The sequence below is a fragment of the Palaemon carinicauda genome, chromosome 28, assembly GCF_036898095.1.
Source record: "Palaemon carinicauda isolate YSFRI2023 chromosome 28, ASM3689809v2, whole genome shotgun sequence".
Classification (NCBI taxonomy): Eukaryota; Metazoa; Arthropoda; class Malacostraca; order Decapoda; family Palaemonidae; genus Palaemon; species Palaemon carinicauda.
In genome coordinates, this window is record NC_090752.1 from 36,321,624 (window position 1) to 36,346,059 (window position 24,436).

Below are 24,436 nucleotides of genomic sequence, written 5' to 3' on the forward strand. Positions count from 1 at the left end.
ACTATAGTGGCTGCCCAGGGGGCATTTGCATGTACTCTTGATAGAATGTCATGTAGAGGAAATGCTTTTGTGTCCTATGAGGGCTGGGTCTTGTTAATGAAGATCTGACACCCCACCAGGTGGAAAACTACTCACATCTCTACTAACTTTATTACTTGAGTGTCTTTCTAAGATTAACTTTGGAAATTAGTTGTAATTACTGTTTCACCTGTCTCATTGTCAGTTATATTGATTGCTAATAACTGTAAAAGTATATGAAGCTGTGGTTTGTGTAATATGAAATATTGATGTGATTTTAACTATTTCCCATGCCTTTTTAGAGAGAGATGGAAAAATTGGTTTAATGCAAAAATTCATTTTTAAATATTTAACTTAGCCGGTGAATATATAATAGCTGCTGCTCCAGCGGCTCGACAGAAAACACACACAAAAACTCGCGAGCGATCGCTATGAAGGTTGCGGGTGTGCCCACCAGCGCCAACTATCGGCCAGATACCGAATATACATGTAAACAGACCCAATTTTTTCTCTGTCGGCCTTAACGACAAGACGTATCAATACTCGCTGTATAACCTGGAGTTTTCTCAACATATTTGGTGAAGTACTTCCTTTTGGTTTGAGCTTTCGCAGTGCAGGTGTTTTATCTTCAACTTAAATCTTGAACTCGTTTTTGGATAGATTTAATTTTTGATGACTTTGGATTGTTTTTTTGGACTTTCTTTGACTTTTAAATGGCCGACCCTTCCCTTAGTACGGAAGTGTGTTTTAGGCTTTTAGCAATTATCTTATCACGTTATAAATTAATTATAGATTTTCCTCTATATATTTTATATCTCAACCGCCTTTATTAGGCCTCTTCGATTAGCTTTCCATTTATAATAAACATCAAGATAAATTTTAATGATTTGTTTATATGCGACCTTTCCTGAGAGTAGGCGGTCCTAACTTGGAAACCGAAGTTAAACAACGTTGAGCCCTTTCAATCGTAAATAACTTTTACAGAGCAAATGATTTAAAACTTATTAAATGAATATTTTTTAGTAGATATTTTATGAAAGATTTTCTTTGAATAGTCTTCGTACTGTTTCAAAGATGAACTAACGTTTAGTTTATTTATGCTACGCAGTTTGCGCTCTATGGTTACGATAGAGAGAGAGTATCACGGTTTCACTTTGCAGAAAGAGTAAATCGATTCTGACGTTTTGTTCATTCTTCTTTCAAAGCTTAAATGTTTTAAATTCTATTTTAAAGGAACTTTTTAATTGAAAAACCTTTCAGTTTTTTCCTTTGGTCAAATAACCTGTTTATTGACGAAACGTAAGTGGGCTCTTTTCTTCGGTGCGAAATCAAGAGAGAGAGAGAGAAAGAGAGAGATAGAGACGGAGAGAGAGAGAGGAGAGAGAACGTTCCGATCTTTATTCTCGTCCCAAGCGAGTAACGTTGTTCTCGAGTTACTCTCGTCCCTAGTCTCTGTACGGGGAGAAAGGATAAAACGTTTTTAGTTTTTATTCTCGTCCCAAGGCACTGTACGGTGAGAGATTGAAAACGTAGTTTTGAATGAACTAGTGTTTAGTCTCTTTCCCAGCCACTGATTTTTTTATCTTAAAATATGTTTACTGTTTTTTGCTTGTATTAATGTGCTTACATTATACGACTGATTTCGCAATTATAACCTTTTGATGAGCGTAGAATTGCGTGCTTCAGGTAGAAATCAGTTTTATTCATACCTAATGTGAATTATTAAAAAATTCGATTTCAGTGAAATAAGTGCAAAACAGAAAATCGTAGTGATAAAGTGATATTGCGCAAAGTGTTATCAGTGTTGCGACCGAGGGTTCGTCTGTTCGTGCCTGTCGTTCGCCTAGTCCGAGACCTCTTGCAAGCTCCCAAGCCCAGGGGAGAAGTAATGTCGTACGACTTATGGGTTCGAGAGGCCTTGATCAGCGAACAGACGTTCCCTCTATGGTATCAGGCGTATCTCACCAAGATCGCCCCTACCATAAGGCGAGAGAGACGATTTTCTCCTCGTCATCCGAAGGCTATTCGCATAAGAAACCGTGGAACAAGGTTTCGAGGCCCTTTAAGCGAAAGTCAGTCCTTTCAGGACAGGTCCAGCGTCCTGGTTTTAACTATTAGGACAGCTTTGACCCTATGCAGTCATCAGAAGACTGCTCGCCGCCTAAACAAAAGCGTAACACAGGCTCCGAGAGTCTTTTTGTAGGCAAGGTTTTGCAGTCACAGACGTTACCCTCGTCTCTTACCGCAACCATTCCCGTTGATCCTAAATGGGTTGTACGGCAAGACATGCAGAATAAGCTTGCCTCTCTTATGGAAGACTATTCTGCCGATAAGGTTCACGTTGATCCTAGCCGTTTATCTCATCGAGATCCTGGCCTTCAGCCGCACAAACGAACCTTTGTGCGTCCTGTTGACGTTGGCGTAGCTAAGTCACGTCAGTCACGATATGTAGAGCCTCACTCGATGCGGTCACGTGTTGATTTTCAGCCGCATTTGGACGTTAGGCCGCTTCCTAATGCTCCTGTTGACGTTCAGGTCGTTCGCCAACCAGCGGAGTTGACTTGTTTTGACGCTGAGCGTCAACTACCGCAGTCTAGAGTTGTTTTGACTGCTCAGACTAGGCAGTCAAAACAGTCTCGAGTGGACGCCGAGCGTCCTCCCGCACCTGTTTTTGTTGACAGTTCACAGACTGTTAAGCAGTTACATGACGTTGCGTCCTGGTCCGCTACTAATGCACCAGTGCGTGTGGACTCTGCTTGTAAAGTATTGCCACCACGGTAGGTCTCTCCCTTGCTTGAGACTCGGCTATTGTCGGACAAGGTTCCTTCAGATGAGGAAGTTGCTGTTCCCCCTCCTACTGATATTCCCTTGAGGACTCTGTCAGACGGAGAGGAGCCTAAAGCTGCTTAGCCCTCTATGGACTTTAAATAAATCATGCTGATTTTTAAGGATCTTTGTCCGGATCTTTTTGTAACTGCTGCTCCTCGTTCGCCTAAACGTCAGAGTTTACACTAGGCCTAGCTACTTCGAAGCCGTTGTTTTATAAGCTAGTGCTCTCTCGCTCTTCTAAGAGAGCTTTACGTTTGCTAGGCGACTGGTTTATCACCAGGAGGAGTTTGGGGGAGACAGCCTTTGCTTTCCCTACTTTTAAGCTGGCTTATAGAGCGAGAGTCTGATAGGACACGAGAGAAGTTCTCGGCTTGGGAGTTCCTGCCTCTGCCCAGATAGACTTCTCAGACCTCATAGACTCTCCCTGGCGCCTGGCCATGAGACGCTCCAAGATTTTATGGTCGACTTCAGAGCTATTTTCGAGCGTTTGAAGTTTTGCTGTACAATTATGTCATGCATAAACAAGGCTTTCAGGGATGGCTCCAATGATCTGACAGCCACGTTCTCTGCAGGAACAAGTCCCTCAGGGATGGCTCCAATGATCTGGCAGCCATGTTCACTGCAGGAGTACGTAAGAGGCAAGTGCGCTCAATATGTTCATTGTCAAGACAAACTTCACGATGAAGTCTACCAGGCTGTCTTGACAGCATTAATGGAAGGCGACTGGATGGTCTCTCTCGACCTTCAGGAGGCATACTTCCACATTCCTATACACCCGGATTCCCAACCGTTTCTGAGGTTTGTTTACAGGAATGTGGGGTACCAGTTTCGAGCCCTGTGCTTTGGCCTCAGTCCTGCTCCTCTCGTGTTTACGAGGCTCATAAGGAATGTGGCAAAATCCCTCCATCTATCGGGGATCCGAGCCTCCCTGTACTTGGACGACTGGCTTCTCAGAGCATCGTCCAGTCTTCGCTGTCTGCAGGATCTACATTGGACGTTGAGTCTGGCCAGGGAGTTGGGACTTTTAGTCAACCTAAAAGTCCCAACTGATCCCATCCCAGATTATTCTATATTTGGGGATGGAGATTCGCAGTCCAGTTTTTTTTTTTCAGGCTTTACCGTCTGCCACCGAATAGAACAAGCCCTGCTCGAAGTCCAACTAATGCTGAAAAGAAAACGTTTGTTCAGTCAGGAGTTGGAACAGTCTCGTAGGGACTCTCTCATCCCTGGAGCAGTTTGTCTCACTAGGGAGACTACACCTTCTGCCTCTCAGGTTCCATCTAGCCTCTCACTGGAACTAGGACAAGACGTTAGAGACGGTATCATTCCCAGTCTCCGAACCAGTAAAGGCAGGCCTGAAATGGTGGGACAGCAATATCAGTCTGAGAGAGGGACTATCCCTAGCAGTCAAGAACCCAAACCACGTGTTGTTCTCAGACGCGTCGGATTTGGGTTGGGGTGCGACCCTGGACGGTCGGGAATACTCGGGTCTGTGGACCTCAAGTCAGAAGAGCATGCACATCAACGGCAAGGAGCTATTAGCAGTCCACTTGGCCTTGATGATATTCGAAAGCTTCTTCGAAACTAAGTGGTAGAGATCAACTCAGACAACACCACAACTTTGGCGTACATCTCTAAGCAAGGAGGCACACACTCCTTCACGCTGCTCGAGATCGCAAGGGACCTTCTCTTATGGTCAAGAAATCGAGGCATCTCCCTGTTGACGAGATTCATCCAGGGGGACTTGAACGTCTTGGCAGACTGTCTCAGTTGGAGGGGTCAGGTGATACCCACAGAATGGACCCTCCACAAGGACGTGGGCAAGAGTCTTTGGGCTACTTGGGGTCAACCCACCATAGACCTCTTTGCCTCCTCGTTGACCAAAAGGTTACCAATCTATTGCTCTCCAGTCCTAGATACAGAAGCAATCCACATAGACGCGTTTCCACTGGATTGGTCTCTTCTGGACTTATATGCATTCCCACCATTCAAGATAGTCAACAAGGTACTGCAGAAGTTCGCCTCTCACGAAGGGACAAGGTTGACGTTGGTTGCTACCCTCTGGCCCGCGAGAGAGTGGTTCACCAAGGTACTTCAATGGCTGGTAGACTTTCCAAGAAGTCTTCCTCTAAGGGTAGATCTATTACGTCATCCACACGTAAAGAATGTCCATCAAAGCCTCCCCGCTCTTCGTCTGACTTCCTTCAGACTATCGAAAGACTCTCAAGAGCTCGAGGCTTTTCGAAGGAGGCAGCCAGTGCGATTGCAAGAGCTAGGAGAGCTTCTACCATTAGAGTATACCAGTCGAAGTGGGAAGTCTTTCGAGACTGGTGCAAGTCAGCATCTGTGTCCTCGTCCAGTACCTCTGTAGCCCAAATCGCAGATTTTCTTTTACATCTGAGAAAGGTTCGCTCCCTTTCAGCTCCCACGATTAAGGGCTACAGGAGCATGTTGGCTTCGGTCTTTCGACATAGAGGCTTAGATCTTTCCAACAATAAAGATCTCCAAGATCTCCTTAAGTCTTTCGAGACCTCTAAGGAACGTCGTTTGGCAACTCCTGGATGGAACTTAGACGTGGTCATAAGGTTCCTCATGTCAGACAGGTTTGAGCCATTACATTCAGCCTCCCTGAAGGATCTCACCCTCAAGACACTTTTCCTAGTGTGCTTGGCTTCGGCTAAAAGGGTCAGTGAACTTCATGCCTTCAGTAAGAACATCGGTTTTTTCTACAGAAAAAGCCACTTGTTCACTTCAACTTGGTTTCCTGGCCAAAAAATGAACTGCCTTCTCGTCCTTGGCCTAAATCTTTTGATATTCCTTGCTTATCAGAGATCGTAGGCAACGAACTGGAAAGAGTATTATGCCCTGTTAGAGCTCTTAAGTTCTATTTAGCTCGTACCAAGTCATTACGAGGTAAATCTGAGGCATTATGGTGCTCAGTTAAGAAACCATCATTGCCTATGTCAAAGAATGCTTTGTCATATTTTATCAGATTTTTTAATACGAGAAGCTCATTCTCACTTGAATGAGAAAGACCGATGTTTGCTTAAGGTTAAGACGCACGAAGTTAGAGCTATAGCAACCTACGTGGCCTTCAAGCAAAATAAATCTCTGCAAAGTATTATGGACGCGACTTTTTGGAGAAGCAAGTCAGTGTTCGCGTCATTTTACTTAAAAGATGTCCAGACTCTTTACGAGGACTGCTACACACTGGGTCCATTCATTGCAGCGAGTGCAGTAGTGAGTGAGGGTTCTACCACTACATTACCCTAATTCCAATATCCTTTTTAATCTGTCTCTTGAAATGTTTTTTAATATTGTTTTTTGGGTTGTACGGAAGGCTAAGAAGCCTTTCGCATCCTGGTTGATTTGGCGGGTGGTCAAAGTCATTTCTTGAGAGCGCCCAGATTAGGGGTTTGATGAGGTCCTGTTGTATGGGTTGCAGCCCTTAATACTTCAGCTCCTGGGAGTCTTTCAGCATCCTAAGAGGATCGCTGGGCTTCGTGAGGAAGACAGGCTAATAAGGCAGAGTAATCGTCTAAGTCAACTTCCTTACCAGGTACCTTTATATATTTGGGTTTTGTTATGATATAACTGTCAAAAACTCTAAACATATACGCTGTAAACTTAATTAACTCTGGTCTCTACCCACCACCATGGGTGTGATTCAGCTATTATATATTCACCGGCTAAGTTAAATATTTAAAAATGATATTTTAATTATAAAATAAATTTTTGAATATACTTACCCGGTGAATATATAAATTAAAGGCCCCCCCTTCCTCCCCGATAGAGACCCAGCGGGATGAGAAAAATTGGGTCTGTTTACATGTATATTCGGTATCTGGCCGATAGTTGGTGCTGGTGGGCACACCCGCAACCTTCATAGCGATCGCTCGCGAGTTTTTGTGTGTGTTTTCTGTCGAGCCGCTGGAGCAGCAGCTATTATATATTCACCGGGTAAGTATATTCAAAAATTTATTTTATAATTAAAATATCATACTAAGGCATTTTGATTTCCCACAGAACCAATAACGAAAACTCCAGCAAACCAGTGTCATCTTCAGATGACAGTGCAAATGAATGTGTTGGAGCTACTCTTCCAGTTATACAAGTGTTGGTAGAAAAAGTGTTTCTTTTCACTCAAGATCTAGCTGAGAGATGGCAACAGGGAGAATTATTTGGTAAGTAAATATAAATCCTCATCCTGAAAGTATATATTCTTGATGAATCTTACTTCTATTTCTCACTGCATATATCTTTGAAGAGCAGCCAGCTCGACATTAACAAAAGAAAAAAATATTCTTCACATACCCTCTCCTCTATGAGAGGTTGGATTAAGTTTGGCCATAGGGTGACAAGGACCAGAATTACCAAGACTAAGGGAGGATTCAATTTACTTCTGAAGTTTACCAAAGAAGCAAGTGATAAATATCGCTGACATCCCATGGTAATCAACTAGCCTAGTCTTCCCTGGCTGCTCCCCAGAACTAACAGAAAGCTTTCTTTTGTGCTAAAACTGTTAACTTGATTGGCAACCATTGAAACATATTTTTTTCCATTAGTGGTACCGAAAGTGAAATGCACACTTCACAAAAATTATTTGAACAACAGAATTACCCCTAGCACAATACTATACACAAAAGGAACGCGGATCATGATATCCTAGAAATAATTCCTGTACCAATTCCAGGCAATGATTGCTAACTGAACCAGGGTAAGACACTTTAAAATGCACTATGTAAACAATCTGAGAGCATGCGATTTCAGCTGGTTGATGGAGATAACTAAAGACTAGTCTTCCTAACTCTGCAACCAGGGCTTCTTACCACTTACTGCTAGAGGGCTCCGTTCCTTTATTAAAGACATGTATTTGTTGAACCCAAAGAAATTTGGAAAATTTTATGGGTAAGTATTGATTAAACCAGCTTTTGGACTAGAAGCAATATGAGCAGCTCTTAAAGGAGAAGGACACTCCAAAATCAAACCATTGTTCTCTAGTCTTGGGTAGTGCCATAGCCTTCGCACCATGGCTTTCTACTGTCTTGGATTAGCGTTCTCTTGCTTGAGGGTACACTCGGGCACACTATTCTTTCTTATTTCTCTTCCTCTTGTTTTGTTAAAGTCTTCATAGTTTATTTAGGAAATATTTTTTTTAATGTTGTCACTGGTCTTAAAATATTCTATTTTTCCTTGTTTCCTTTCCTCACTGGGCTATTTTCCCCATTAGAGCCCCTGGGCTTATAGTATCATGCTTTTTCATCTAGGGTTATAGCTTAGCAAGTAATAATAATAATAATAATAATAATAATAATAATAATAATAATAATAATAATCAGGTAAGTATAGAAATAAGAAATTTTATTATTAGAATTCAATTGTCATTTTATTTTCAGCATTAAAGGTTCACTTGTAATATATTTGTTATTTTACATTTCTTCACTTCTGGGACTATTCAGGTGTGTTTGTTCCCTTTCCTGATACTGTATTAGTTGTAAATAATTTCAACAAAATTTATTGCTCAGATTTCATGCCACTGCATGGTTATATAATGGCTGCCTAGTGTAAACAATCAATTAATAATATTGCTTGATTTTTTCATCCCTTGCTCTGTATTTATATAGGTTTTTTTTGCTTTGGGTATTTAATCTCAACATAAGGATAGTCAGGCAGCTGCTTTAATTTATTTAAAGGCTTTAATGTTTGGATTAAGGTGGTCTGTAAATGCTGGAAAGAGGAGAGGGTTTCTTTTTCCGTCACTTAACATCTTTTGGGGTGAAGAAACTGGTTCTATGATGGGTGCTTATTTTTTTTCTTTCTGTCCTTTCAATGTCATGATTTTTTACTAATGAGTGTGGTTTTTGTAAATAAACTAAAATATCATTGCTTTAGATAAGTTTACCTGACTGTCATCCTTTAATAGGAGTATGATTTTAGCAAAGCTGGAACGGCTGTTGAAATTTAACAAGGTAATTATAACTACCAGCAGGTGGCGGGGAAGCCAGACACTCACTTCTGGCTTCGGCCACGGAAAGTACGTGTTTACTGCTTCTCTAATTTTGGCTCTTTTGATTCCTTACTTTCTCTCTCTAAAATAGATGCATAAGTGTGCATTGCAGTCAGGCGGTCGTGATCGTGGAATAAATTAAAGGAGAAATACTGTACAAGAATATGCAGTTGTTTCCCGATAATGCCGTAAATGTGTGACAGGTTTGTGTGCATACCTGCCTTAAATCTCATAATTTTTGTGCTTGTTGCAAGGGCCATGACTGTTTGCAGTAAGTCATTATCTCATTAGGAAGTTAGTCATCCTTGCACATCACTGGTGTTCCATCGTTGATAGAAGGGTTTTTGGTTGCCACTAGGATTTCTAAGGCTGCCCCTTTAGTATCTTCCTGATTCCTGCTTCACCCCTGGAGGCACTGAAGAGTGTGACCTGTTAGTGTTGTTTCTTCTGCTATGAAGAGTTCCTTGGGGCCTCTTCCCCCATGGGAGCGTCATCGTTAAGTTTCCACGACCATGAAAGAGGTGAGTAAGAAGAACTGCACTCATCATCCTCTTTTAGTTCTTCCTTCTCTCCTTTTCTCTGCTTGGTATTCATAAGATTCTTAAGGCACTGCTACTTCTAAGAAGAAGAAGAAAAAGAAGAATGTGATATTAATGAAGGAGTCTAGGTAACCGGTTGACAGGTAACCCGTTGAGATACTAGCGGTAGAGAGTTATGGGGTTCTTTGACTGACCAGACAGTACTACATTGGATTCTTCTCTCTGGTTACTGTTCATTTTCCCTCTCCCTACATTTACACCGAATAGTTTGGCCTATTCTTTAGAGATTCTCCTCTGTCCTCATACACCTGACAACACTGAGATTACCAAACAATTCTTCTTAACCCAAGGGGTCAACTACTGCACTGTAATTGTTCAGTGGCCATGTTCCTCTTGGTAAGGTTAGAAGAGACTCTTTAGCTATGGTAAGCAGCTCTTGTAGAAGAAGGACACTCCAAAATCAAGCCCTTGTTCTCTAGTTTTGGGTAGTGCCATAGCCCCTATACCATGGTCTTCCACTGTCTTGGGTTAGAGTTCCTTTGCTTGAGGGTACACTTGGGCACACTATTCTATCTTATTTTCTCTTCCTCTTGTTAGTTTTTATAGTTTTTATAGGAAATACTTGTTTTATTGTTGTTACTGTTCTTAAAATATTTTATTTTTTCTTGTTTCCTTTTCTCAGTGGGCTACTTTCCCTGTCGGAGCCCATGGGCTTATAGCATCCAGGTTTTCCAACTAGGGTTTTAGCTTAGCTAGTAGTAATAATGATAATAATCCCACCCTGATTATGCCTAAGACAGACGATATAGCACCTGGAACCAACCCAGATTGGGAAAGTGTTTCAGTATGTGGTACAAGATCTTACTCCTCTATCAGTGCTCAGTCTCGTACCGAATATAGCACATGCACTGTCGGTTGGGAAGGAGGGTACAGACTTTTTCTCCTTGCTTTGCTTGAACAATCGAGGTATACCTCAGTCCCTCTTCTTAAGGATACTTTGGTTCGGAAGGAAGAGAATTTGGCTTGTGATGGGGTGAGAGAAAATAGCGATCGGTCTCTGCTTTTTTTCGAACTACGAATAGAAACATGCTGTTACTTCTGTTAAAACCTAGAGAAAGTTGTTTAGATATCTATGCATAATTTCCCTAAGGTCCAATAAGGCATACAGTCAGCACTCAATATTCCTGGATTCGGTCATTTGCGATACAGAGAACCGTATAACCTACTAAATAACAGTTCCCCCATTTGTGGTTTAGTGATAAGTAATCTTGTGGCCCGACGATTTCAAACCAACCATGCTCCTTTGCACCCTGCCTGCTTCGCGCTTCTACCCTCTCCGCACAACACAAGACCCCATCTCCAGCTGACTCAGCCTCACTCTCACATTGTCTCTCCTCACATGTGCATCTCCTGGTTCAATCTCTTTGTACAGAATCTCGTTGTGATGTATAAAAGTGATGTAAAAAACCTGTATGTATCCAATGTGTTAATAATGATTTTAGTATAGTGTGATACGTACATTACACTACCCTGTACATCAAACAGTCGACAGCTCAAGAGTTGCATCATACTTCAGACTTATTGCGTAGAACTTCGTATGTAAATGGTAAATGGTTATACTGGTATTCAAGTATAGACCACAAGTTGTAATAGTTGTTTATTCCTCCACAATGGGTTTCAACCTGTAATATTGGTATAGCCATAAAAAAACAAAATATGAATGTGGCCAGTCACCACTATCATTGAAATATTTAATTGCAAATACAATATCCATAGTTCAAATACAACATTGCTTTAACAAAAGGAATAATTCTCATTTGAGATCCACCTCAATTAAATTTACATGCAATGTAACAAAATTTATAAATCAATCAATAATTAGTTCAATAGTAGCAATATACTGTATTATTTATTAACACCATATACTGTACCGGGCAGTACATAGATATCTATCTGATTATATTACAATACCTAACTTACTGGTTCATCATCAAGTCACACAACAACAAATTTACTCACTTTGATGGCCCCACTATATAATCACCTTGAATCCCAGTAGTTGCCCACTTTCCTCCAACACCAATCCTCCATAAGCTTTTCGTCACTGTACATCACTCCGGCTGAAAATTTTACATTCCATAATTATATACATTAATACATGACAAACCTTCTCCGGGAGAAAGCAGACGGTTCCTCCCTGCAACATATTTGCCATTGCTGTGTAATTATTACTATTTACAATCACTACAGTTATTCAGTGCTCAACAGTATTACATGAACACATACCCTCATATCACAGCTCCATCACCCACTTACAATAAAGTTTCCCATCACAACGGTGAGAGCAACCTAATCCTGTCAGCTGACACCGAGCAGAGGGAAATGTAGATGAACCTGAGGTGCGCAATCCATTTGTCGGCCGAATCCAGACAGGGAAACAAAAGAGCTGGAGCTCCGTTCTTGTGATTTTATACACATTTTCTCCTTACTCATACAGTAACATTGTAAAAAAGATATCTTAATGATACAGTGGTGTTGTACTGATACTTTTCTTTAAATTTTTATTGTGTTAGTGTATTCATTTTGTATTAGTGTTATTGTTATATTAACTACTGTACAATACTGTACTTTATACAAAATACTGTACTTTACAGTAGTAATATACTGTAGATATAGGCTATGTGCACAGTGAGTTGGAACGGTGTGAGTCGACCTGCCGAAAACAGCAATCACTTACAAGTGTTACCTTAATTAATGTGTACTGTAGTGATAGTACTGCACATATATTACAGTAATATACTGTATACTACAGTATCGGCGAGTGTTGTGAGATAGGAACAACAGTGTTTTGTTGTTATTGCATGTGCACACTATATAAGTGTGGGTATGACTCTTCATATGTGTACAGTAGTCTTACTGTGTACTGTGCTGTACATATGTACAACAGTACACTTGTGTACATGTCAGTTACCAAAGTGTGTTCTTATACTAATACAATACTTATAAAGTGATAGAAACCAAGTGAAAACACAATAGTGCAGTACAGTAGGTTAGCTAGTGTGTAAGTGGACTGCACATACCCAATTAGCAGTGAGTTGAGGGGCTATGAGTTGATTCACCCTAGGGCAGCAAGCATTCGTGGATTCTCACTTTTCATGCCTGTCTCTGCTACCTAACCCCTGTGAATGAGGAGGGCTGACTGTATTTGTTCGTACATGTATACAAACCTTTCGTCCTTTAAAACAGAGAAACCCCTTCAGTGGAGCTGGAGCAGCTGTTGAAATTGTTAACAAGGTAGTTAATGACAGGTGATGAATGCAGGCAAGTAGCTTCAAATGCTCTCATTTCAAAGACTTCACTTTTGTCTTTGGACGCAACAAGTACGGTCATTTTGTTAGCTTGAATGGTTAATATTGGCTTTGTTAATTAAATTAAGAAGAAATGCTAGTAAAGGATGGACAATGCATCAGTTTATGGCTAAACTGGTAATAGATCTACTATATCTGCACCATAGTGGTATGATTAATTGCAATTATTCCCTTATGCTGAGTGCAGATCAGACCCCTGTTAAAGGTGTGCACATTGTGTGAGGAGCGTGAAGTCCAGATCATCATTAGACCAGATTGTGGATTTCCTCATCTTCCTTGCTGAGAGAAGCTCTTTGCGTATGGTCTTTCGACGAAAAGGGATAGAACTCCCCTTCTCATAGCAGTTGTCTATGCTCATGAGTAGCTTCGAACAGTCTTGCAGATCAGTACTATACCTCACGTTCGAGCCTTTGAGAATGCCTCAGTCAAGGTTCTGACTCTCAAGAGTGTCTGCTACCTTAATATTGATGAGGAGTTTGGCTGAGTTATGTGGTCTCTCTGCCTTAATCTCCCACTCTAAGGAGTGGAAGAAGCTCCTTAGGTCGGTACTAGGACACATGGCCAAACTCAGAACCTCCCGGGGCATGACCCTATGTTTGAGCCCTTTTCTATTTCCTCTCTATGTGAAGTATCAAATGGCACTGAGAGGAGATGCTTTTGTGGCCCATGTAGGCTCTTCTTGCTATGTGAAAAAGACCTGACACCTCAGACAAGAGTCTCAGAGACTCCAGGATTAGCAGAACCAATAGAGAAGTGTTCAGAACTTGATCTCTTGGATTTTGTGAGTCAATCCATAATGCATTCGCCTCGACTGCTGAGAGGGTCGAGGTACCAGCTAGGACTGGAGCTCATGAAGTCAGGGATATGTCCCTACCTTGCCTTTGAGAAGAATCTTGTAGTTGGCCATGTGTTAAATTTTGGAGTCTGTATGTACCAGCCTTTATTCTACAAGAGTAACCATAAGTATCTTGACGCCTTTGCATTTGGTCTTGTGGTGGCTGCTCGAGTATTTGTTTAGCCACCCCAGATTCCTTATGAGATGATAAGCATCCTGTTCATGGTAATAGATAGATATAAGTCTGGAGTAATAGCAGAATAACTGGCTCTTTACTTCCATTCTTTCTTTCCCTCTCTTAGGGAAGAATTGGTCAAAGAGTTACTTACTGGATCTGACTTGATACTGTTAACTACATTTCAGAGCTCCATTCTTTAGAACTAGAAAAGATCTACCCCATCCTCTCTAAACGTGGGTGAGGTTGGTGGAATATTTACCATCCTGTTGATCATCATACATCAGGTATATCATTCCGAATGCTGTATGCCCTTCAGGGGAAGGGATCTCTTCTTTGACCACGTACCAATCATCTTGGACAGACCTAAGCCCTATCAGCCTATTCATCCCAGTAATAGACAGATCGGAGGATGTTGGAGTCATCTCCTTTGCTCCTGTACAGGATCAGGTAGATTGACATTTTCAAGGAAGGAAAAAAACCAACCAGTTCAGTTGTAGGGGGACTTCTGACCAACCAAGCAGTGAATCTCTCTACCCAAAGGATGAGGGTTCGTATTTCGCATAAGAGAAAACATTCAAAATTCTTAAAGTAGTTTGTATTTCACCTAGCTATACAAACTGGAGTCCTTTAGATTAAACGTCTGTCCTCCACAACCCCTATGAGTCCAGAGCCAAAATGCCATAATTGAAGACATTTTGACAGGTAGGGGGGTTGAGGCTCCTCGCCCTTGCTCCCACCTGTTGCTTAACTGCTTGTTGAAATGTTTTAACAGCCGTCCAGTTCACGCAGAAAAGTATATTCCATATCTAAAGCAGTTAGGTTTGTATAGTTTGTAAAAATACAAATTACTTTTAAAATTTATTATGTTCACTCCTTTTCCAACTCTTTTTCCACCTCTTCCCCTTCTAAATCTGATTCTAATGCTTCTTCTGACAAGTTGAAGTATAGGAAGTCTAGGTAGCACTGGTAGCCAGACTAGCTGGGGATGCATGGCTCCATGCTTGGGTGTACACTTTTCATTGACCCTGCCCTGTGATCCATGCCCTTGTTGGGATCATGACCATGTTCTTGAATTTATGGCCCTGTACCACCCGCTGGCCTGACTACCCTGGCTAGAAATGCAGATCTCCAAGTTTGGCTTTGCACTAATTCATTGACCATGGCCCCATTCTCCCATCCCCCTCAGACCATTGCTGTACTAATGCCTTCTTAGTGGCTGGGGCCATAGCCCTGTGCTCTCAGTCCCCCAGCCCTGGGCTGGAGCTGAGGCCCAGATATCTGGCTTGACTATCCAGGCCAGCCAAAGATCCATGGCTCCACTCTGTTGGCCAGGTGTTGGAGATTAGGTGCTCTTCACATTTTCTTCCTGGACTGGGGAATGCTGCTCCCTTCTTTATTATGGATACTTTGGTATCACAAATTGAGGAAATGGCACCACTTGACATTGTTGCGCAGCCTGTGACCATGGATTAGTGGCTAAAGTGACACAGTTCTGTGTTTGTTGCACAGGACTGGCACTTACTCTCTACTACAATCAACAGATGTAAGGGTACTTGTTACTTTTCTCTTGCTAGTTTGATTAGTGCCAGAGATTTTTCTCTCCCTGATAACAAGCATTCTGCTCTTTCATTATTATTATTATTATGATTATTATTATTATTATTATTATTATTATTATTATTATTAACATTATTATTATCATTATTATTATCATCATTATTATTATTATTGTTAATAGCTAAGCTACAACCCTAGTTGGAAAAGCATGATGCTAGAAGCCCAAGGGCTCCAACAGGGAAAAATAGCCCAGTGAGGAAAAGAAACAAGGAATTAAATAAACTAAAAGAGATGTCATAACAATCAAAATAGAATATTTTAGATCATTAACAATATTAAATTAGATATATCATATTAACTATAAAAGCTTCATAAAAACAAAAGGAAGAGAAACCAGATAGAATAGAGTGGCCGAGTGTACCCTCAAGCAAGAGAACTCTAACCCAAGAGAGTGGAAGACCATGGTAGTAAGGCTATGGCACTACCAAAGACTAGAGAACAATGGTTTAATTTGGGAGTGTCCTTCTCCTAGAAGAGCTGCTTACTATAGCTAAAGAGTCTCTTCTACCCTTACCAAGAGGAAAGTAGCCACTGAATAATTACATTGCAGTAGTTAACCTTTTGAGCAAAAAACAATTGTTTGGTAATCTCAGTGTTGTAAAGTGCATGGGGACATAGGAATGTTAAAAGAATAAGCCAGACTATTCGTTGTATGTGTAGGCAAGAAAAAATTATCCCTAACCAGAGAGAGGTATCCAATGTAGTACTGTCTGGCCAGTCAAAGGATCCAATAACTCTTTAGCGGTTGTATCACAACGGGTGCCTTGTGTTCTGGCCAACCTGCTACCTCCTAAAGGTTTAAAGGCTGCTCATGAATGGCATAGGCAGGGGACAGTGACCTTGCCCTATCAAGCAGGACAATACCCTAGAGACTGACCATATTACATATGATCAGCACCCAAGCCCCCTCTCCACCCAAGCTAGAACCAGGGAGGGCCAGGCAATGGCTGCTAATGACTCTGCAGATGGACCTATTGGCGCCTCCAACCCCCCCCCCCCCCCCTCCTTAGCTCACAAGGATGGTGAGGTTGCAGCGACCAAAGGAACTAACGAGTTTGAACAGTACTCAAACCCCAGTTTGCCAATCAGCAGGCAAAGACGCTTCCACCAGGCCACCACAACCCTAATATGCATTGCAGGATCTGTCTCTGCTACCCATCTTTATTGGAGAGGCTTGTTCGTTTGGGGAGTCACTGGCATTTTCACCAGAGATCCCTTCAATGTTGGAGGATCACTGGTTAGCCTCCATAGATTCCCTGTTCTATTTTGTTGTAGTGGGACATGAGGTACTTCTTGATCTCTCATAGCGGCGGGACAAAGGAAACCTAGGGAAATCTCTCTTTTAATCTCTACCTCCAGACATGCAACTGTTCTCAAATACATCAAAGGAGGGATTGGGCACATACCTCTGCAACCTGGTTGCAGAGAACCATCTGCATCAGTGTTGAAGATACATTACATGCATTCCAAGAATTATGGAGGAAACAGTAGTGTTCATAAGCAATAGCATCACAGAGTAGCTTACGTCAGCAAATAATGAGAAAAACTCCTTTTAAAGGAACCTTTATGAATTTAATAACATTTATAGGTTACGTACCATTCTTTAATTGTTTGTTGTGCATAAACCTCAAATTGTTCACTTTTATTATTGTACAAAAACATTTGGAATAAGTGTATTCTGCTCGGGTGTTAAAGTGGATTAGCTGGATAGATCAAGTAAGGCTGCTGAGATACGGGCTAAATTGATTTTGAAATGTTGCTTGTAACATTGTGCCTTTATTGGACTAGCTGCATTTTTATTTTTAGGAGCTATTGCTGTAATTTTAGGAATATAAAAGTACTCTGCAGTCAAATAATGTTCATATGATTTTGACCGTGCAGTTGAATCTAGCAATACTAATTATGACTAAAGAAGGCATGTAAGCACCTAAAAAATAAGTTGTAATTTGTTTTGTAGTTATTTCACTAAAAGTTTTTATATTTCAGATTATCGTGATGATTTGTTACGACAAGTTTTGCAGGCTGAGAAGTTACTAGAAGATATCTGTATTAGAGAAGGCAAGAAAGATGATCCCAAGAAGGCACCAGATTTACATTTCAAATGTGAAGAAAAGATCCGCATGAAACAAGAAGAGTCCGAAGCACGTATACAGAAAAATTTAGAACTTATACGTAAAGTAAGGACTTACACATTTTGTTAATGGTTATCCCTCTGATTTCAAAGCTTTGACTTGTCTAGAATTGAATGTTCATTCTTCAGTAAGGTTCACGTTACTGCGTCAGTCCATGTAGCACACCTCATTTTCTATTGTATGCATACTGCTTGTATTGTGATACAGATTACTTTATAAGCAGCATATATGCCACTTATCATAAGGATGTTCTCTAAAAAGTGTGTGAATATCAAACTCCAAAGGTCATTTCTTCAGAAAGACTTGACATCCACTAAAGTACATTATTTATGGAATGAGACCCTTTGTACTATGGAAAAGAACAATACAGTAATACATCTTTTTTAAGAATCTTTGCACAATGAAAGCTTCACAAGCTTAAACTTTTGACATGGGATGGTTTGAAATTGCAAGTACTGTAGTTATGATGAAGCTAGTATTGAGTAACAAGTTGACTTTAACAGCTTTTTGTTTGCTGTGGTTTATAACATTTGACTGAGTGTTTGACAGTCGATACTCTTAACTTATACCGTGTTCCTGCTTTGTGTACAGTACTGTAGTTGGTGGTCTGGATTTACATTTTTTTATGTTTTTTATGTGTATGAGTAGCTTGCAAATTCTCAGTAGTGTTGTCAATTATTAATGCATCAACAGGCACTCTTTACGTAAACTAGATACAGTATAGAGAATATAATGGATGTAATATTGTTGGTATAGATTATGCTACTTTAATTTTTAATTGTTCCGTCACTTTATACAAACCCTCGCTACAGTATATATAGGGAATATTACTTTTGGCGTAGCTGAAAGACGAGCCATAAGATTTTTAGCGAGGAATAACTACTCCAACCACTTGACCATGTCTATGGCGCTCAAAGACCCCTGAAGGCCAGTGCAGCTTTGCTCTGGTCAGAAGGGTTGAAGAGTGCCAGAGGGAAGGCAGTATCACAGGCTACAGGTTCCTCTAGCTCCCTCAGGACAGACTCCTCCTCTAAGCTCTTCTTGCCGCTGTTTGTGCAACAGAGGAGATTAATGAGAATCTTCCAGCATTGCTCTAGATCACCATAGAGGCTCTCACAATGGGTGTTCCCTTCGAGATATTGTCAGGACTTTGTCTCTTACTTGGCTTTTAAGATCATCAACAAGGAGAAGGTTGTGAAGTATGCCATGCAGGCTACTTCGTGGCTGGATCTCTGGTTGGGATTGGTGGGACACCTGATCAGGTCTGAGGACTGGTCTCGTGAGTCCACCTAGAATTCGATGAAGACATCCCTTCTGTCCAGCACCAGGAAGATCGATTTCCTCTCCCACCAGGTCTTTAACCTGTGGGCGAACACCATCTTAAGTAGACGAGACATGATCATTGAGAGGTTCCATCAACATCTCCTGCAAGCCAAGGTATCCAGCCTGAGAAACTCCTCCTTCGAGGGAAATTCCCTTTTCGACCCGGAAGACATCGAGCGGGTAGAGGAGAGGTGGAGGAAGTCCAACCAGGACTCCCCCCTCCATATGGCCCTGACATCTCCTCCATATGGCCCTGACATCTCCTCCATATGGCCCTGACATCTCCTCCATATGGCCCTGACATCTCCTCCATATGGCCCTGACATCTCCTCCATATGGCCCTCCACCCAAACTGCCGACGAATAGAGCCATGGTCTCAAAACAACAGCAACATCAGAAGGGGTCTAAGAAGTCCATTCAGTGCAATCGAAAAGGATTAAAGTCATTCCGTGGAGGGAAGAGAAATAGAGGAGCCGGCAGAGGCCGCTCCTGCTAGGACGGGCATTCCTCACACCTGTCCACCTGTGGGGGGATGCCTGCCAAGCCGCTGGCTAAGGTGGCTGCATCTTGGGGCCGAATCCTGGATGGTCGAGGGGATTCGTTCTGGGTATCCACTGACTCCAGATCCAGTCCCAACAAGCTCCTACACAAAGGGATCCGCGAAGGTGCTGGCTCTTCGGGCCGAAGTCCAGATCATATTAGAGAAGGGTGCTCTAAGGGGTCCTTGACAGGGTCTTCAGGCTTCTTCAGCTAACTCTTTCTTGTGAAAAAGGCGTGTGAAGGCTGGAGACCAGTCATCGATCTCTCGGCCATGAACAAGTTTGTCAGATAAACTTTGTTCAAGATGGAGACAGCAGATACCGTCAGACAAGCAATAAGACCGCAGCCCTTCATTTGTACACTGGATCTCAAGGACTCATACTTCCAGATTCCAGTCCATCCTTCTTCAAGGAAGTATCCAAGGATCATGTTTGACCAAAATCAATACCAGTTGAAGGTGCTGTGTTTTGGTCTTTCCACGGCACCTCAGGTCATTACAAGAGTGTTCGCCCTAGTGTCATCCTGGGCTCACAGAATCAGCATCCATCTCCTAGGATATCTTGACAACTGGCTGATTCTATCACTCAGTGGCGACCCTTCTTCAACACCGAGACAAGCTGCTGGGGCTTTGCCAAGATCTAGGGATCATGGTAAACCTTGAGAAGTCACACCTACTTCCCTCTCAAAGACTGATATATCTAGGCATGATCATGAACACCAAACTGCACAAAGCATTTCCACAAAGCATTTCCTGAGGACTGTAGCAGGGCCCTTCCTCAGGCAAGAAGAGCTTCCAGCCCAGAACTGGCTGCATCTCTTAGCCCGACTAGTCTCCAATGGTCGCCTCACAATAAGATCCTTCCAGTGGCACCTCAAGTCCCAGTGGAATCAAGCATCCGATTCTTCAAACACCCTGGTTCATCTAGGGTTAGAGGTATTGACGGACCTCATATGGTGGGTGACAGACAAGAACCTCCTTTAAGTGGTCGACCATGTTGTCACTCCCCTGGAAATGATGCTCTTTTTGGATGCCCCAATAGAAGGGTGGTGGCCCCATATGCTGCACTATACCATCTCCAGCCTTTGGTCCGAATCAGAATGGTACCACCGTATGAATCTCTTGAAAATGAGGGTAGCCTTTCTTCCCCTCCAACAGTTCCACCAGTTCCTGGTAGAGCACTCCATGGTTTTGATAAACGATAACACCACGGTAGTAGCCTACATAAACAAGCAAGGTGGTACCTTTTCGCAGCCCCTGTGCCATCTAGCAATAGAGATACTGAGATATACAGAAGACGACTCGATATCCCTATTTATTCGCTTCATTCCAGGCAAGAGGAATGTGCTTGTACACAATTTGAGCCGAGTGACTCAGATACTGGGCTACAAATAGTCTTTGAATCATCTAATAGCCGACAAAGTCCTGACTGTGTGAGGTTCCCCCGACTGTGGACTTGGTCGCAACAGCCCTGAACTTCAGGATCCCGCTCTACTGCTCCCTAGTCCAGGATCCCCAGGCTCTCTGGCAAGATGCTTACCAACAATGGTGGGACAACATAGATGTTTACACATTTCCCCCATTCTGTCTGATGAGAAAAGTCCTCAACAAAGACAGAATAAGCGAGAACTTATCAATGACACTGATAGCTGCGCTGTGGCACCACGCAGAGTGGTATCCGGACCTTCTGCAGGTCTTGACAGAGCTTCCAAGGGAACTTCTTCCACGACACGATCTACTCAAACAACCACATGCCAACATTTTCCACAAAGCTGTAATTTTGTTTCGACTTCATGCCTGGAGACTCCAACATCTCACTCAGAGAGGCTTTTCGCAAAGAGTTGCAGAAAGGATATCTGGACACTTTAGAGAGGCTTTTCGCAAAGAGTTGCAGAAAGGATATCTGGACACCTTAGACGCTCTTAAGCATCAATTTACCAGGCTAAGTGGTCTGCTTCCTGTGGTTGGTGTCGTGGAAGGGGTATCAATTCCCTTGATGCCTCTATTTCAACAATAGCGGAGTTCTTTGTATACCTTGGGGAAGAAATGATCTTGGTTTCGGCAGTCAAAGGGTAGTGCTCAACCTTAATCTTGCCTTTAAACTGAAGGGAGTAGATATTTCCTCCATGTTGGAACTTTTTCTCCTTATACAAAATTATGGGATTACTTGCCCCAGTTGGAAGTTAGACCTCCTCCTTGGAATGTGGGTTGAGTCCTTCAGTCTCTGAAAGAAGCTCCCTACGAACCATTACGCCAGGTAACAGATCGCCATTTTACTCTGAAGACGGTGTTCCTACTCACTTTAGCTTCAGCCAAGAGAGTTAGTGAACTGCATGGTCTACTCTACAATATCTCCCATTCAAGGGGATAGGGAGAAGTAATTCTCAGCTTCATCCCTGAATTGATTGCCAAGACTCAAAATCCAGGGGTAGCGGATCCTAGATTCGGGCCCATTAGAATTGAGTCTTCATTTTGTAACTAAAGATCCAGACCAACTGGTACTTTGTCCAATAAGGAGTCGGAGGTGATACTTAAAAAGGACAGCAGCAGCTCGCCCCAGTGTGTTGTCACTCTTTGTCAGCACGAGGAAGGTCAAGAGGAGGGTCCCAAAGAACACCATCTCATCATGGATTCGCAAGGTCATCGAACTGGCAGTTAATCTCAACCCTCCTTCACCACAACAACCCAGAGCTCATGACGTCAGGGTCATTGCAACGTCCTTGACGTTTTAAAAGAACTACTCTGTCCTGCAGGATTTGCAAGCGGGTTTGTGGAAACTTTAGATGACCTTCACCGCCCACTACCTGCAAGACATAATCCACAGGAGCATGGAGATATTTTTCATTGGTCTTGTGGTGGCTGCACAACAAGTGGTCTAAACACATCAAGTTCCTTGATGGATAAGTAGCAGAAGGTTGAGGGCTGAGGTTACCTGGGTTAGTTTGGGTTACTTGAGTTAGAATGACTGACTTCTTTCTTTCCTTCACTTTCCCCTCCCTTGGGGAATCAGTACCATGGTACTCAGCACAGCTGACCTCACCTATGCAGGTAAAATCCATTTCCCTTGTGTAACCTAGTATAGAAATAATATTTGTTGCATCTCCAATGCCTCTAGCAAGGGGGGATTGGGTGAGGTCTTGATACTATTAGAATCCTATGACTTGGAGGAGATTCTATTACTAGACCAAGTCACATGGCTAGTGTCACAAACACACAGCTTGTATAGGTCGCTAGTCGTTCAGAGCATGACAGTTTTAGTGAGGTGTAGAGTTCTTACCGCTAACGATTTATATCGTAAGGAGAGAACCCGGGTCAAATACCAAGAGCCAGTTGCCACGGACTTCCGCCCTCCTAAGAGTAAGTCATCTCCTATAAATGGCAAGGGTTTGTGTAGAGTGATGGAACAAATGACAAATTGGGAAGTACATACATACATACATATACCATGGCACTTCCCCCAATTTTGTGGGGTAGCCGACATCAACAAAGAAACAAAAAAAAAATAAAAGGGGACCTCTACTCTCTACATTCCTCCCAGCCTAACAAGGGACTCAACCGAGTTCAGCTGGTACTGCTAGGGTGTCACAGCCCACCCTCCCACATTATCCACCACAGATGAAGCTTCATAATGCTGAATCCCCTACTGCTGCTATCTCTGCGGTCATCTAAGGCATCGGAGGCAGCAGCAGGGCCTACCGGAACTGCGTCACAATCGCTCGCCATTCATTCCTATTTCTAGCACGCTCTCTTGCCTCGCTCACATCTATCCTCTTATCACCCAGAGCTTCCTTCACTCCATCCATCCACCCAAACCTTAGCCTTCCTCTCGTACTTCTCCCATCAACTCTTGCATTCATCACCTTCTTTAGGAGACATCCATTTTCCATTCTCTCAACATGGCCAAACCACCTCAACACATTCATATCCACTGTAGCTGCTAACTCATTTCTTACACCCGTTCTCACTCTCACCACTTCGTTCCTAACCCTATCTACTCGAGATACACCAGCCATACTCCTTAGACACTTCATCTCAAACACATTCAATTTCTGTCTCTCCATCACTTTTATTCCCCACAACTCCGATCCATACATCACAGTTGGTACAATCACTTTCTCATATAGAACTCTCTTTACATTCATGCCCAACCCTCTATTTTTTACTACTCCCTTAACTGCCCCCAACACTTTGCAACCTTCATTCACTCTCTGACGTACATCTGCTTCCACTCCACCATTTGCTGCAACAACAGACCCCAAGTACTTAAACTGATCCACCTCCTCAAGTAATTCTCCATTCAACATGACATTCAACCTTGCACCACCTTCCCTTCTCGTACATCTCATAACCTTACTCTAACCTACATTAACTCTCAACTTCCTTCTCTCACACACTCTTCCAAATTCTGTCACTAATCGTCCAAGCTTCTCTTCTGTTTCTGCAACCAGTACAGTATCATGTGCAAACAACAACTGATTTACCTCCCATTTATGGTCATTCTCGTCTACCAGTTTTAATCCTCGTCCAAGCACTCGAGCATTCACCTCTCTCACCACTCCATCAACATACAAGTTAAACAACCACGGCAACATCACACATCCCTGTCTCAGCCCCACTCTCACCGGAAACCAATCACTCACTTCATTTCCTATCCTAACACATGCTTTACTACATTTGTAGAAACTTTTCACTGCTTGCAACATCCTTCCACCTACTCCATATAACCTCATCACATTCCACATTGCTTCCCTATCAACTCTATCATACGCTTTCTCCAGATCCATAAACGCAACTTACACCTCCTTACCTTTTGCTAAATATATCTCGCATATCTGCCTAACTGTAAAAATCTGATTCTTACAACCCCTACCTCTTCTAAAACCACCCTGTATTTCTAAGATTGCATTCTCTGTTTTATCCTTGATCCTATTAATCAATACTCTACCATACACTTTTCCAACTACGCTTACCAAACTAATACCTCTTGAATTACAACACTCATGCACATCTCCCTTACCCTTATATAGTGGTACAATACATGCACAAACCCAA

The 24,436-nt window shown here is 42.3% G+C and overlaps 1 protein-coding gene across 2 annotated transcripts in view; it reads left to right on the forward strand.

The window, feature by feature from the left end:
• LOC137621504 (myosin-11-like) overlaps positions 1–24,436 on the forward strand; it is a 197,660-nt gene that overhangs the window by 86,930 nt on the left and 86,294 nt on the right. For both annotated transcript variants that reach the window (XM_068351856.1, XM_068351857.1), the window contains 2 exons: positions 6,874–7,031; positions 17,378–17,568. In XM_068351856.1, coding sequence (XP_068207957.1) covers positions 6,874–7,031; positions 17,378–17,568 — 349 coding nt within the window. The remainder of the gene's footprint in view (positions 1–6,873; positions 7,032–17,377; positions 17,569–24,436) is intronic.